At 38.7% G+C, this 16,723-nt stretch overlaps 1 protein-coding gene across 2 annotated transcripts in view; it reads left to right on the forward strand.

Annotated features, from left to right (window-relative positions):
* The window catches only part of SPATA6 (spermatogenesis associated 6), a 62,925-nt gene that overhangs the window by 16,388 nt on the left and 29,814 nt on the right, over positions 1-16,723 (forward strand). For both annotated transcript variants that reach the window (XM_074961772.1, XM_074961773.1), the window contains exons 7-10: positions 462-740; positions 2,643-2,730; positions 5,637-5,677; positions 8,455-8,636. In XM_074961772.1, the coding sequence (XP_074817873.1) occupies positions 462-740; positions 2,643-2,730; positions 5,637-5,677; positions 8,455-8,636 (590 nt within the window). The remainder of the gene's footprint in view (positions 1-461; positions 741-2,642; positions 2,731-5,636; positions 5,678-8,454; positions 8,637-16,723) is intronic.

Here is a 16,723-nt window from a genome sequence, read left to right on the forward strand (position 1 = left end):
AATAATTTAACCTTACACTCGGAACAGTAAACACTTTCAAAGATTTTACAAAAAAAGATGTTAGCCAGTTGAGCAAATATTTTCAAATCTGTAAACTTTTAATCATATATGCTAGGCAGAGTTGTCATTAAATGAACTAAAGTGACATAATTCAACTTAATTTTATATAGTGTCTTTAGCACCAACTGTGTGAGCAAGCTAATTGGATAAGTATCAGGCACTTAACCTTAAAGTCTGACATTTAACAATGTGCATTTTATCCTCCTCCTGGTTTTAAACGCATTATTTTTTTCTAAATTGCTGCGTGATTATAGTTTTCTTAGGGTAACTTGCACTGACATACGTCTATTTCTGTCGGAGGTATTGGTTCCCGTTTTGCAGATGTTTGTTTGTTTTTTATCATCACTAGCAATCTTTGCTCGGCATGCTGTCAAACCAGATAATTTCTCTTTTCACTTTAGGATAATTTGGATTGGGTGCATCATTCAACAGCAAATGGAAGATTACAAACAAGGTCACCAAAGAAAAACACCCCTTCACCTGAGAAAAACAGGCACTGTTTAGCAACAAAGAACTATGAGCAGCCCACAATAGCTTCTAAATCACGATCTCCATCTCCATACACAAAAAGACGAATGTGTGAGCTATCAGAAGAAGCCAGACAACGGCTGGCCCATTTAAACCTGGGGCCTTTTGAATTCAGAAGAGAAACTGATAAACCTCCATTTGTAATTAGACGTGTATGTATTCTCTGCAAAGTGTTTCCAATTTAAGCTCAGCTCAAACATTATTCTTTTGCTAAATATTACTCCCCAAATCCTAGTTTAAATGAAAAACCTTTTTTTTTTCTCCTGAACAGCCTGCTATGTAGTGATTTAAATGTAAAATTAACAAGAATAAAAGTCCTTTTGTCAGCACTGGTAACTGACAAGGCTCAAACTCTTTCATGAATACCATGTTTAAATTCTGAGTGTCCATTCTTTTTCTTCTAGCACACTGGACAGCATAATAGGTGCATAATTCAAGTTGGAAGTAATTGGTATCAGTATTAAAAGTGGCTGAATAGGATTTGAAAAGAGTGCAGTGACTTTATGAAGAGTCAGAATTCCTTCTTTGTACCTTTCTTTACATTATCATCTTGTCTTTGAAATTGTCCCTTTTCTAAAATATAAACTTAATCCTTCAAGTTCCTGAGCATTCTGACCCCAATCTAGCAAAGCACTTATGCACATGCTTAACTTTAAGTATGTGGGTCATCCTGCTGAAGTCAACAGGACTACTCTTGCTTAAAGCTAAGCATGTTCTTAAGTACTTTGCTGGATTGGGGCCAGAGTGCTTTGCATCTTGGAGGATCATATTGTTCGATATGTACTTTAATGTTAGTTTTCTTTTTTCTTAATATTTCCCATCATCACTATAAACATCTACCTTCAGAATCCAACCTTGAAAGATTGCAGAGAGAAGGAGAAATGGGGCTCTTTTGTTTCTGTGCTATGACATCAGGGCTTGCGTGCAATTTCAGCGATCTTATCTGCTACGTTACCTGATTATCTTAGTTACTTCTCTGATTATTCCTTTTTTTAGCTGATTACTAATTAATTCATTAGCATATGTTATCAAACTCTGGAATTCACTAACAAGTTTTCTTTTACTCCTAGATACCCTTTAGAAATTCAGATGAGCCTTAAGCAACCATTAATCTTCATCCTACCGCTTATCGTACTCCCATGGATATTATTTTTTCTTTTAACTCAAATTAGTCAATTCTTCTGTTTCTGATCTATAGGTGGTGATCACAGTGTAATTACAGCACCTTTACATGACAATTGCTGACTCTGATTACTCTGACTACTTTTGTGCCTCTTCTACAAGAAGAAAACGTGTATCTGCTGTATTCTTTTAATGTACCATATCCAGACTTTCATTGCCTTTCTGATCTTCCGGGTGTCTTTAATGCTGAGGTCTTCTTGGACTGGGAATACTGTGTGTTACATTAAGATCAAAATTTGAACTTGCTAAAACATTATCCTTTAATTAGGAAGAAGAGCAGTGCTTTAAATATCTTGGTGAGATCTGAACTATTTCTGGTAAATATTCTATATCTATTCTGTAGCTTTTCCTTTTTTCCTGTTACGTAACTGGTGCCGTAGTAGACTATGTGTAACAAAGCTGTAAGCAGGGCTTTGGAGCTGGGCTCCAGCTCCGCTCTAGCTCCAGGCAAAAACCTGCAGCTCCGCTGCTCCGCACTCCAGCTCCGGGCTCCACTCCAAAGCCCTGGCTGTAAGAAGGTTCTAGTGGATCTGCATTAACATATAAGACAATAAGTTACATCTTGTTCTGCTGCGTGTCACCCTCTCGCCTCCTTTCTGGTTTGCTTTATAATTTCTAATCTAAGGGTCTTTGTAACTGTTCTTACATTATCGTCTGTGTATATGTAATAATACTACATTTACACAGACAAAATACTGAGAATAGCTTCCTTAACATCATCATCAAAAATCTTAGATTTATAAATTGAACCAGAAAGGAGCAGAGGTGGACCTACAGGAGAAGGAAAGGTAATTTAATTTATTTGTGTGTTTGTGGTCATATTAAAAGTTTATCTCCACACACTAAATGTTTTAACAATGTTTTGGCTCCAGGTTGAACATCCGAGCCCCACTGTTGATGATCATACTTGGCGTCCCACCAGAGACAGTGGACGAGAAGCTTGGTCCAGGGTATCTTATGGTACGTATTGACTTGTGTATCTCGTCTTAGATACTCCTGTTCCATACAACAGGTTAGGCTTTTTAACCCCTTCGTGTGGAAAGACTGTCCTTTCTTCCGAGGATTTAGGCAGGATGCTGGGATGAATGAACCTACTGTTTATTAAAAAAAAAAAAAAAAAAAAAAACACAGACAAAAAAAGTGGCTTAGGATATTTAATTAGTCCAATGATTGGGTCCTTAGTTCTGTGTCATCTGAAAACAGAGTGTCTCCCAACACAGGTTGGTGCACTGGTAAAGTCAGCCTATGCTGGCAAGGAGCCAGTGCAGAGACACCTGGTGAGAGAGACTAACTAACCCTGGCCTATTTGGATGAACAAAGATGACACTGGAGAGGGCACTCCAAGCACTAAGCCTGAGGAGCCCTGACAACCCGAACAAAAAACCCTATTACTCACTTTGAAATGTAACTATTTTAAGCCTCTGTACCTAGGATATCTGCAACCTTTCCCTTTCCTGCCAGCCAAAGTAAAATACCCTTTCACTTACCCATGTGTCTGATTGGTTATTGGGGCCCACCGGGGCTAGCCCCTACAAGGCCTAGCTTCTGAAGCCCCTAAAATGCTTGCCTCTGAATTTCAGTACATCTGGCATGCTACCGTTAGCCTATAGGGTTCGTGTACTGGGTTGGGACAATAATTACGTATCTTTATATGAACTGAAAAATACAGGTCTTCCTACAGTGTTGGTTATGCTTTGCCATTTTATTTAGCTTCTGATCTCTTATTTCCCATATGCACGACATGGATTATTTGCTTTGTTGCTTCCAGTAATCCATGGATTAAAGTTAGAATCCTTTAGTGGAGAGCTATGTTGAGAACAATCCTTCTCCCATATAGCATATTTCCACAGACTTGGAGATTCCCTGTCTGTCTCAGGTAAAATTAGGGAAGGCGGTACTTTAAAACATGGTTTATTTTCTTCAGTATTCCTCATGTATGATAGCATGAAGTCTAGTGAACCTACGTCAGTATTTATGTGTACTTCTATTTACATTTTATTGTGACTCCTCACTAGTAATACCTTCACTGCAATTCACCATGAATTAAAGGTACTTTGCAGTTTGCCCATAGTGGAAGGACTGGAGGCTCCAGATGTAGACATTGGGATGCAGAGCCTTTCACCTCAGGGTCGTAAACTTGAATCTTTTGCAGTTTGGTAATATCAGAGCCACATTACCACCTGATAGGCATTAAGCACGTATAAGAAATGAGTTAGAGGTCTTGGGCCAGTCACTAGGGGACTGAAATCTACCTCAGAAAAGAGTTGTCACTTCTAACAGTCATAAGATTCATTGATAGAGAGCCACCCCCCTGCCTATGTTCTGGGGTGTAACAGTTATAAGGATCAGACTTCTGAAAAATACAGGTGTTCTAATCCTAGAAATGACAGCTCAGTACTCTTTCATCCTTCTGGAGGTAGCTTACTGAGTCCATGCAGTTTACTGCATGTATATATTGATCTTTTGGATGAGACTAAAAACATGGAGGTCCTGTCTGCTTTCTGTGGAGGGGATTTACAAATTTGGTTACTTGGTTGTACCCCCAAATTAGATACTAAATTTCATCATTTTGTGCCTGTAAAATCAGAGGCAGCTATTGAAAATTTGACTCTACAGATACTATGGTGCTTTTAATTAAAGAAGGGTTTGCCCCAGTGCTTTAGAGGGAAGCTTTCATCCTGATAGTTCCAAATATATGGCCCCTCTTAGATATAAGCACATTTTATCAAAACTTGGGAGCCCATTGATCTCGGTGGGATTTCTGTGCATGTATCTGTAGATAGAATTGTAGCCCATGTCTGGTTGTCCTGCACTCTGGATATCTAAAGTTGCACAGAAGAACTAAGCATTAGATACTATTAGGTGAACTCACTCTCACCTTGAAGAAACTATCCACCAAACTGATTTGAGGCATAGCAGCACAGAGTGAGAATAGTTGGGACATTTTCAGTCCTGTGGATATACAGTGGACTTCTCTTTTAGGATGGAAATTTGACTTCCTTTACAAAGTGGCTTACTATAGTGTAGTAGAAAATATGGTCCATATTCTGGTATAGTTTTACTTACATTGGTTTAAGCAATGAATAACAATATAAGTCACTTCGGTCCACTCACAAAATTGTACTCATACTCTGTGATGAGTTCCCATTCACTTAGGCCATGTCTACTCTACCATTTATGTTGGCAAAACTTATGTCACTCGGGGGTGTGAAAAAACCACCCCTTTGAGAGACATAAATTTCTCCGGCATAAATGGTAGTGTGCACAGCACTATGTCAGTGGGAGAGCTTCTCCCACTGGCATAGCTACCACCGCTCGTTGCAGGTGGTTTAGTTATGTCTACAGGAGAGCTCTCTCCTGTTGGCATAGAGCAGCTACGTGAGAAATTTTATAGCAGTGCAGCTGCATCGGTACAGCTGTGCCACTGTAAGGTCTCTAGTGTAGACATAGCCTTAGTGCTGCAGCCAAACTAAAGTTATTGTTGTCAGATGAAGAAATTGAAACCCTAAAACACTAATGGCCGTGACGTTATTTTGAATTATACAATGTATCATGTATCAGAGGGGTAGTCGTGTTAGTCTGTATCCACAAAAGCAATGAGGAGTCCGGTGGCACCTTAAAGACTAACAGATCTATTTGGGCGTAAGCTTTCGTGGGTAAAAAACCCACTTCTTCAGATGAATGTAAATTGCATCTGAAGAATGTAAATGTATAACAGTAAATTGCTTTGGCTACTGTTTTGAAAGGTGAGTTGTAAGTGATTTTTGGGAAAGACTTTTTTTAAAATGCCCTAAACTGCATGTAGATTCTAGACCTATAGTCTCAAAACTTGTTTAAAAATCCTGTTGGGGTGCACTTTTTTCCAGATCCTTCTCTACTTGGCAGCTATAGACCCAAGCATACTAAAGTAAGTAATGCAAATAAAATTGCATGTACATTTTCCTATGTTTTGGAGTATGTGGAACAGAAAAGCATGTGGGATTTTTTGTTGAAGGTGCCTGAGTGAAATCAAGTATACAACTTCTTCATCTTGTTGTTTGATGCTGTATATGCACCGTTACCTGAATATAGATATTGTTTTATTGTACTATAAAGCGTTCTCAAAACATTCTGCGCACACAAACTGTTAACACTATGGACATAAACTCATAGTGAATAATCATATTCTGCAGTTATAGAACCTAATTTTTATTTACAGTAAAGTCACTTTCACTTTATGATGCCGGGGTGAGTAAAGGCACCTTAAAGTGGGTGTGAAATTACATTTACAGCCACTTCAAGAGGATCTCTTGTATCACCAGAGCACTGGTGTAAATGACAGCTGGATCCACAATGTTTTATTTTTGTTTTGTTTTTTTTTAAATTGCTGCTCATTACTTCAAATGTTTGGCTCTTGTGATTATTCTCAAGTTTTGTCTTTCCTTCCTCAGCTAGCTGCTTTTCATATGTTCTTGGTTGGGATGGAGAGCCTTGTTTATCTCACCCACCTGATAGACGTGTTAAATGAGATGTCACTTCTTTGTTTATCCTTTTTTTCCTAATTTTTGTCTTTCCTGAAATACCCTGGAAATTTTACTAGCAGACTGTAGACCGTTATTTATTGTGTGTGTGTGCCCTATTTGATTTCCTAATGGCTGGCAAGAGAGATGATGCAAGGAGGGACAAGGAAGTGAATTAAAAGGATAAACCTTTGGTTCAGGCCAAACATTCTTGTCAGCTTCTTAACTTTCACTGTGTAGGATTGCAGTTTTATGTGGCATGTAAGTCTAATATATTGTGCTGCCTCTGGATTGTTCCATAGTGATAAGTGATAAACTGTACTGAGAACTTCTAAATATGCTTTTATGATGGATGTTTTAATTCAAATCCATTTTTCTCAAATGGGGAAGAAGATATTAGCGGCAGTCATTGTTTGGAGCACATAGATAACACAGATACAGATTAAATTCATCACTCTCCTGATGCCCTTAAGCATTCCTGGTTTCAACAAAAAAATAAAGGCAAAAGGGAATATACCTTTTCTGTTGCCAAAAATAATAGTATAGCTCTGAACTAGATGTTGTTAATATTGTGTAGAGTGAGAGGGCCTGAGAATTACTATTGGTGTAATGTGGTTGTTAAGGGGAAATCAATGTTAAATTTAATAAAACAGATTATATTTGGGCATGCTGTTTGTCTGTGTGTTTAATCTGAAGATTACATTTGAATGGGACTCTAATTTTGTAGCCAACATCAACTACATCTTTTAAAATTGTTAGGTGAATTAGCTCATGGGGCCAAAATGTTTGGATTCTCCTGGCTTTTATTTGTTAATTTAGGTCTTCTGTGTGGTGTGACTAGGGTATTCACCTTTGGTTAAAGTTCACCTAAAAATAGTGTATTGTGCGATGGGGACAGATACAGTCCTGCCTTTCAGAGGGTTTCCTGGCTAGCAAGGAGAATTCCATGGAATATTATTGAGTTCCTCTATGTGTGTGGTGTGAAATAACAAAACAAATTCCATTCTCCCACAGGGCACAAGAAGCTTTAAAGGGCCAGTGGTGTAAAGCTTTAGTCAAGGTTACATTTGAATAACGCTCTGATGAATCTCTTTGTAGGAATATATGGTAACAGATTGAATCTTGATCTAAAAATGCTATTTCTACATAAGTGGGCATGGCAAACCAGATGAGACATGGCCTGGTCCCCTAAGCTTACAAGCTAAGCTGGAAAACATGTATCCTTATCCCGCCCCACATCTTTGTCATGTAGCTGTTCTGGCAGCTCTACAGTGTCCAAGGATCTCCCTTAAGTGGCTGCAGCAGTATCTAGAGATCAAGGATTTGGCCCTAGCTGATGGGGCTAGCAGGAAGTGAGATGCTGGATCAAGATGGTGGAATACTAAAGGTTCATCACAGTGGGACACCTTTCTGTGAAACTTAAGGAATATAGCAACCCTTCTAAGCCCTTTGCACTGCTTGCACATTTTTCATTAGCAGCAAACTCCATCACTCAAGCGTGCAAGGTGTAGCTTTCCTTAGCACTTTACAAGCTTACAGAGAAAACCTATGCAAAATGAACTGTACAGGCATAGTATTCAGTTTTTTAAAGGGTCATAACTTGGGCAAATAGAGAACACTTTTTCAGTGGAAATCTTCAAGGTCTCTTTTCACTAGAAACCTGCAAGGCACTTTCTTCAGTGAGGGCTGTTTTAGATTTTTACCTCTAACTTTTTTCAGCTCTGTAGTGGCTCCAAAAAAATTGCAAAAATTTCTTTATAATTGGGAAAAATGTTGTCTCCCTCCCCACCCCCCCGCCCCCCACCATCTTGTTTGATAATCCAATATGGCTGAAGAGCTTTTGCTGAGACTAAAAAGTCCCTGTTCAGAAACCAATCCTAGAAAATTTTCATCCGGAAAGGTGAAAACTTCAAAAAGATATCAGTGACTGAAAACAGGGGTTAGCCTGGAATGCAATCTTAATTATGGGGGGTGCTGCTGCTCCCGCTCCAGTGTTATATGCAAACCTCTGTAAATCATCGCCTTATGTGTATCGCTTAATGCAGACAAGTTGAATTTTTAACTTTGTTTGACATACAGAGCAAGTGGAAAGTGTACATCTCTGCTCCGTTAGCTGGTGCACAGGCATAGCCAGGGCACATTTTACATATTGTTTGAAGTTCTCCTGCTGTTTTTTCTCTGACAGATGATCAGGTCTCATCATGGGAAAGACTTAGATGGCTCTTCCGACAGCTGTGATGAGCACCCGATCTCGGGTACTGCTAGTAGGCATTTTCATTCTACTAGTTCATTAATACGTTCAGCACCCTCCTCATTGCAGAAACATTCCTCAAGTCCTGTACTAAACCGTTCTTCGCTTAGAGAAAGGTAAAGGCTTGTTTTCATTTGTTGTCTGTGAAACTTTGGGATAATTGGCAATTGTGAATCACAGTAATGTTTGCATAACTGTAGGTTGTAGGGGTGACACAGGCTAAAATGACTGTGGATTTCCTGTTACTTTATGTAGTCATTTGAACTGTCATCAAAGGACCACATGTACAAAAGTCAGGGTGTCAATCTTCTCTCAACTGCATTTGTACAGCCCAACTGACATGGGTCCCAAAATCATGGCAATAAAAATCTCTTCTCCAATTGCATGTTTTGAATATTTGGTATAACTTAGTCTGGGTTTTGGCTCTGAATGTCTATTATATATCTCAAGCAACAATTGGTCAGTATCTTGGAAAATGCTAATATTCCAAAGACTGACTTCAGTGTCAGGAACTTAAATGTGGTGATTGCATTAGTAAAATATTCTGAAGGTGTTTTGAACTTCTGATTGTTTTTCAACCCCAGTATTTGTTAATTTATATCTAATCCAATTACAGCTTCTTTTTATAAATAGAAACTTTACTTTGGGGTTTTCTCTAAAAATATGTAGAAATATAGTTTTAGTGGGGCATATGTGGGCTGGGTTTTAAATCCTTGTGAGAGTTTAAGGTGGTGTCCCCTTACCATCGCCCTCTGCCTGACACTATTCCAGCATTCTGATGACTATAACTGAGAGATTTATGTGTATTGTGTATTGATGTTTCTCTTTTTTTCTCCTTGTTTGTGTATTTGATAACTGTGTGTGTGTGTGTGTGTGTGTGTGTGTAGTTAAGGTCACTATGCCACCCGAATAGATTTACCCCCTTTTCTTTTGTGTGGATCTTTCACAGGCAGTAGACAAGAGAGAACAACACTTTGAAAACAACCTTTTAACTCTTTTTTGCATGGTACTCATCTTTGCCTGTCCAGCTCAAAATCAGGTCAACATTCTTGCTGTTTCACGTCACAGGTCTCTCCCCAGCAGAGATTCAGAATTTTGTCCAATGACGTCATGTTCCCTTCGTATCAGTAGGGGGACACCAATGTTGTTAATAAATACCCACAGTTTCCTTACTTGAGATCCAAGACTTTTTAAAAAGAATGTAAATGTTTAAAAGAAATCTTTTGGCAGAAGCAAAATCATAAAATAAGAAAGCAAAGAGGCAGGAGCAATGAAAACGTAGTCTGAATCTGACCTTAATATTAGTACTGCTCAGCTTACTAAGGTTTTAACCGAATATATGCCGAAAGTTACATTTGAAGCTGGCAAACATGTAGCCAGGGTCAGCTTTTGGAAATGTATTAAAATATTATTGTTCAAATCGCCTAACTGTGCAGAACATCAGTATTGCTGAAAGCATAACAAAATACACATTATCTAGATGAGTATAAGAGCCCAATCTTGTGGTGATTTGATAAATACTGCCTCCAATCTATTTTGAACCTAGCGTATGGAGAGCACTGAGCTTCTAGGCTACATAATGCTAGTCAGCACACAGCAACAAGAAAACTTGACCTCTTTGCTAAATAGGTGTGAAGTGAGTGTCCATGACATTATTTCCTCAGAGCCCCACTGTTGGTGTTACTTGCATAACTATGCACTCCCAGAACCTTTTTGAGCAATGTATGGAAGGGGGGGAGAAGGTTTGCATAATTCCCATGAATCCTGCATCACATCGCCCAAGGGTATAAATATCGTGCCCTTTCTAATAGTCCCTCGGCGCCTGCCTGCCTGCCAGCCAGTGGTTGTAAAACTTCTCCCTTTTTCTTTAGTGTTTTGATAAATAAATCAAATAGTAAATAGTTAGATTGTTAGGCTAAGGCTGAAAAGTTTGCTTTGTTGTTTTAAATTTTTGTCTGTTTTAATTTTTCTCAAATTTTTAGGTCACTTTGTGTCATTGTCTTAGAGACCAGTCTAAGACAATGGGTTTAAGAGGTGGTCTTTCCCCATACCTGCTTTATATAGATGTGTAACGTGCCCTTTATACCTTGGGGAAGTGCATTCCGCTAAGCAGGGATTGACCATTATTTTTTGTCAAGGTCCAAATTTTTTGGTCAAGGTATAGTGAAGGTCCAGACTCCAGAGCAAATAATAAAAAAATAACAATAAGTAAACAAACAGATTTTTGGGGTCCATTCAGAAGTACCTGGCAGTCCGGATTTGGCCCGTGGTCTGCCTATTGACTGGCCCGCCGCTAAAGTCTGTGACTCTCAAAAAGGGCCCAAAAGCGTTGTAAGAATTTGGTCCAGAACTTGCTTTTGGAAGAGGCTCCAGTAGCATGCAAGTCCTGGTGATTTTCTCCTACGAAAGTACCCCCCAAGCACAAGTAATTTGGCAGCTAAATCTTGCTAGATGACAACGCCTGATGCAAAATCTCAAGCTGAAATCATCCCCTTGTTTGCGATTCCTTTACAAGCATTGAAATGGGTTCCACCAGCTAAAAAGATTGAAATTCTTTGGTTGGCTCTGAAAAGAGAATGCACAGTCATGATACTTGGTCATTTCTGGTGTGCTGAGAGGCAAATCGGGCTTTGAGAATCATGCACCCAGTTTGAAGTAATCCTTTCCATTCTGCACCTGGCAGGTGTAAAAACTCCCTAGCTGCTGCTTTCAGTCTGAAAGGTGTGGAACATCATGAGTGGTCACTCCTGCCCTCAGGTGCTTGTGTGATTTCTGCCAGATGGGATCGTTGGAACATGGATTTATCTGCTACAAGTCAGAACAACAAACCACACTCAGGTTTGCTTGAGAACAGTCAGGGATCCACGTTTAGGACTGCTTTCTTTTGCATTGGCAAGAGAGTCTCCTTTTACTCCTTTCTTCTGTTTTCTCTCATTCCCAGAGTACTGGGAAAGTTTTGGCAGCATTATGTTGGGTGATCTTAGTTAATCCAACATGAGTCCAGTTGACCATGTGTGTCCTGGCTCTATTGAAGTCTATGGAAGTTTTGCCTTTGACTTCAGTGGAGTCATGATTTCATCCCAGGTTCTTGACTTCTAGTTTTGTCCCAAGGTTGTTTGTTCATTCTCTCCCTGAGTCAAGATCTCCTGTCCCAGCAGAGTAATGCATCCAGACTTCAAGGTTCTTTGTCTCATGTTATAGAGATTGGCTTTCTAGGGCAAGATGTCTTAAAATGGAGTCCAGAAAACCATCCGCTAGAAAACAGAATGCTGGTAAATAGAACTGTTTTTAAAAGTTTGCTCACTGTAAAGGGTGTGACCCGGTTTCTGTCCAGTTCCAATTGGTTTAGACTTTCTTCTGTCTCTGTTATCAAAGCTGTTCTTAGGTAAGCACCTGCAGTTTCCATCTGCTATTACTGCTTATGCTGACCCTGAACTTGGCCCTGTGAAAAGGTGCTCTGGCTTTGTCTGTTCCCCAGTGAAACAATTCTTTAAAAGTCGTACAAACTTGTACATGCCTGTTCAGGAACCTATTCAACTTTGGACTTGAACTTGGTATTAAATAAACTCATGGGAGGGTGTTTGAGCTTTTAGGGTCCTGCTGTCTGCATTGCTTCTCAGTGAAGATTATCATATTTTGTCACCGTTAACTTGGCCAGGAGGGTTTGAGTGACAGGCCTTGATGATCTGTCACCTTATACTGTATTCCACAAAGATCAGTGGCTACTTCACCCCAATCTAGACCAATTTATATCTGACTTTTCATCTCAATTACTGATATCTCTGCCTGTCTCTTTCACAACGCCCCATAATTATGCTGAGGAGGTGAAGTGGAACACCCTGGATGTCAAGAGCACTGGCTTCTACTTAAACAGGACTAAGCCATTTCAGAAGTCAGACAATTTATGGCCTCTGGAGAGGAATTTGAGGGTCAACCACCTGAGGTCAAAGACTGTCAAAATGGATAAGAAAATACATCCAGTTATGATATATACCAGGTGTGCCTGAATTCTTAAGGGTTTGATCAACAAGGGCATTGCAAAATTGATGGTGTCTACATGCAATGTACCCTTATGTGAAATTTGTAGGGCTGCTACCTAGAGGTGAGTTCACACCTACAAATCACTATTTTCTCGACACCACATCCAGAGCAAATGGTGGTATTAAAGGACATTGTTTTAAGACCAACCTCCTTAGAAGGTGATTGGGTAGCCTTCACGCTTTAAATTAAATGAGTTTACTTATCAGCAAGCTCTTGTTCTCTGTGTGCCTCCATAGAGCTACCTCTTTTCTGCTTCAGAGCCCAGCTCAGTACAGGGCTTCTGGGGGTGAAAAGGAACTGAGTGACCATTAGAAGGGATGATGCATTTCCTGTCTACAGAATTTAGCACTCAGAGGAACTGAGTGCACCCACCAGCTACTGCTCAAAACAACTATTTACTGCCATAGTATGACTCTTAGTACTTGTCTACGCTTAAAAAAAAAAAAAAGTAGTGGTTGTAGCTATTCCTTCACAGTTAAAGCAGCAAAATCCCACGGGATGGGAGCAGTTATGTCAGTATAAAGGTGCTTATACCAGTATAGTTTCTTGTGATTTGGAAACTGAAATAAGCTATAAACTATAAACCGTATAGCTATATCTACAGGAGGGCTTCTACCGTCATCATCATGTCGGAAAAAAAAAAATCACACCTCTTACTGACATAATTATGCCAGTAAGACCAACCCTTACAGCATCTCTCTGTGTTGGCAATATATGCGGAGAACAAGTTGTTTTTTGTAAATAGCCACTTCCTAGCCTTTAACTGGAAATAAAGTTACTTCTTCTGGTTACCATGAGTACTGCAGAGATACAAAGTATCCAAGTTCTATCCATTTTGGAATTAAGTGTACCTGTATTTGGCTTTTCTGGATGATCTCTCATGTTACATGGGTAGTTTCTGAAAGATTCTTTTAGCTGTTTGTCTGGTTATATTTATCTAAGTAGTTATTTCTTTTTTCTTTTCTTTTTCTGTCTTGCAATAGAGCTCTCCAATTGTGAATCTGCTACTACAGTTCTTTATTGATTTCTGTCCTGTGATAGTTTGTCCTTGTATGTAGTTTCTTCTCAGCATGAAGTGTCTGCTTTGAAGTTGATAAATTCTTCATGGAGGCCACATACACACATTTACACACACTGTTGGAAGTTTTGCTGATGGGGAAGGGGTTATACCTGATGCAAACGTTTTGCAGTAAGCTTTTGCATTAACTCTGCTATCCAAGACGGTGTAGGATTTCTTGCTGATAGGTGATATTAGCATTTCTTGCTATGTTCAAATGAATGATTGCACTGTCTGACTTTGAAAATACCTATTTATTATAAAGTTGAGAGTTGTAAGCTGGTGTTTAAATAGTAGACACACATCTATTTGAATTTTTAATAGTCTGTTCCATCCTAGTGGATGTCTGAGAATTATATTAATCTGTATTATAACATCCAGACTTGATTCTTTTTTTGCACTAAGGTAAATGTTGTCTGTTTACATGACTTCAAAAAAAAAAATCCTTATCTCATAAAAGAAAATAAATGTCTTTAGTTACATTCCGAGGGAAAATAGTTTTGTACCTTAGATCGTACTTGACATAGCGTCTTTGAAATGAATGATAACTTCTCTGATCTGGCTTTTTCTAGGTCACTGAACTATACTTCCAAAGTGTTTATACAATCTATTGGAATCAATAAACAATTTAAACTGATATAACTGCAGAATGTTTGCAAGTCCCAAGGAAAATTGGAAGTATGACAAAATACAGCTATAGAAGTTTATCAGGGCAAACAGCCATTGAAATGAAATGACTTTTCCTCCAACATTGCAATAGAATACTGACATCTTAATCACATAAATAAGTAGCTAGTGGTTTTTAAAATGCATAATTAGTGGTTTTGGGCAACTGAAATTCCTTTATTTATAATTTAAGAAGCTGTGCTCTGAAAGCCATTTATAAAATATCTCCAATAGGAGTTATCACATCATTAGATGGTTTCAATTTAGATTATGGGTGTTACATTTTCTAGCATCATTTTATTTTCGGATGAGTTTTGATTGGTGTAAATATTAACATTGACTTAAAATGTGGATTAGGCTTTATAGTTATTACGAAAATTAGACAGTTAAGATACTGGCAAAACTAATTAAAAAGGAGCTGATACTGTTTTTAATCATACTTAAGGTTTTGATTTTTGTAATTTAAGTTCAGGGCCTATGTGATCAACAAACATTTCTTATACCACAGTGCACACTAGTGGATTGTTCAGTAATGCTACTGAAGAAATGCATATAGCTTTTGCATTAAATACTTAGTTTTCTGCTGTGGTACATGGATACATCTCATATGAGTGAATAACATAGCAACTATGGTTTTTATATTTTTCAAGATAGAGCATCTGACTCCTAATGACAGGTTTCAGAGTAGCAGCCGTTGTTAGTCTGTATCTGCAAAAAGAAAAGGAGTACTTGTGGCACCTTAGAGACTAACAAATTTATCTGAGCATAAGCTTTCGTGAGCTACAGCTCACTTGACTCCTAATGGATATTTATAAACATGAGATCGGTAACCGTGCTTTGAAATCCTCCGAACAAACCGTAGCCGCTTTATTTCCTGTTTCAAAAAAGCAAATACTGTGAACTACAGCAACATGTCTGACCTCTCTTTCCAGTATTAAACAACACAAGCAAATCTGATAAATTGAAATTGCTGTATACATGAGACACAGTGCCCCACTCTCATGGACTAAGTTTCATTTGTGGAAATAGGAACTGGCATACTTGAATTGCTTGCAAATATACTGTTTTACATGCACAAGTTCAGCAGCAATTTCCCTAGTACTAGGGTTTGGAACTAGTGACAGGAAGTTGGAAGATCACATTACTAACCCTGCTCTTCCTTTTTTTCTTTTCTTTTTTTTTTTGGGGGGGGGGGGAGGTTATTTCTCTCTTACCTGCTCTATTTCATTCTGTGTCCGAGCATTTCAGCAGAGCTGCAGGTTTCTAGCAATTTATTGGATAAGAATATAATGTATTCCTTGTAATGTTCAGCCTTAGTTCAGTTATATGATGAAAATGCAGAATCCAGCCTTCTCATTCATAATTTCTTTGATATCAGATCAATTAAGAAAAGTCAGCAACTCACTCTGCCTTTTTCTAAGAAGATTGCTTAAAATCTGTTACTCTGACAAGATTTTGTTTTGTTTTGTTTTTTTAGGTTCTACCTCGAGAAGAAAAGAATAATTTGAACTGCTCATACACACTGCTAGGTTCTAAATTAACTGTAACCATTCCAGAAACAAACACTGTCTGACTTAATGAAAAAATCTGCACAGCGATGGTCAAAGAGCAAACAAAATCTTAAACTATATAAGGAATCTGAAAATATGCCGATATATAAATCAGTGTTAACCCTCACCTGGATGACTGTCAGTTCTACGCATCCTCTCTCCAAAGGGAGATAGTAGAAACAGGAGCGCTTCAAAAATGGATGACAAATGATTAGATGCATGGAAATATTCTGTAGGAGGATAGGTTGAAAAGATTGGGAGTGTTTACAGGGAAGACAAGGAGGCATACTAAATAATGAATAATTTAGAACAGGTAAAATGGATGGAGAAAAATGGAGGAAAGAACAGGAATCTTGAAGTAGAACACTTACGGAATAACCTGCCCATATTTGGAATTGCTCAGTTCAAGGTTGGTTATTCTCTGAAGCATGAGAATTTAGATCACATTGAAACCTTTGGGTTATCATTGTCATCTTTCTTGCGACTTCCCTTTTGGGGGTCGATGACTTCTATAGTCTTCTTCCAAAACTCATGATCGTACACGAGGCTGTTGCGCAGATTGGCCTTTCTGAGGTCTATTGATATCTGGTCAATGTGCCATGTCTTTGGTCTTCCCCTAGGTCATCTTCTGTCCACAATCATGGAAAAGCCATCCTACTGATATAGCTGTCTGATCTCTACTTGATATGCCCATACCAATGTAGATTAGCCTCCCTCAACTTGTCTTCACTTGGAGAAACCCACATAAAGCTCCTTACAACATCATTTTGTTTCCTATCATAGAATGTCCAACCATTTGACCATCTCAGCGTCTTAGTTTCTGTGATGGAGAGCATACTGATTTCCTTTCTGGTGGCTGGTCAAGTCTCTGTTCCATATGTTAAGATAG

The sequence above is a fragment of the Natator depressus genome, chromosome 8 (genome assembly GCF_965152275.1).
Source record: "Natator depressus isolate rNatDep1 chromosome 8, rNatDep2.hap1, whole genome shotgun sequence".
Taxonomy (NCBI): domain Eukaryota; kingdom Metazoa; phylum Chordata; order Testudines; family Cheloniidae; genus Natator; species Natator depressus.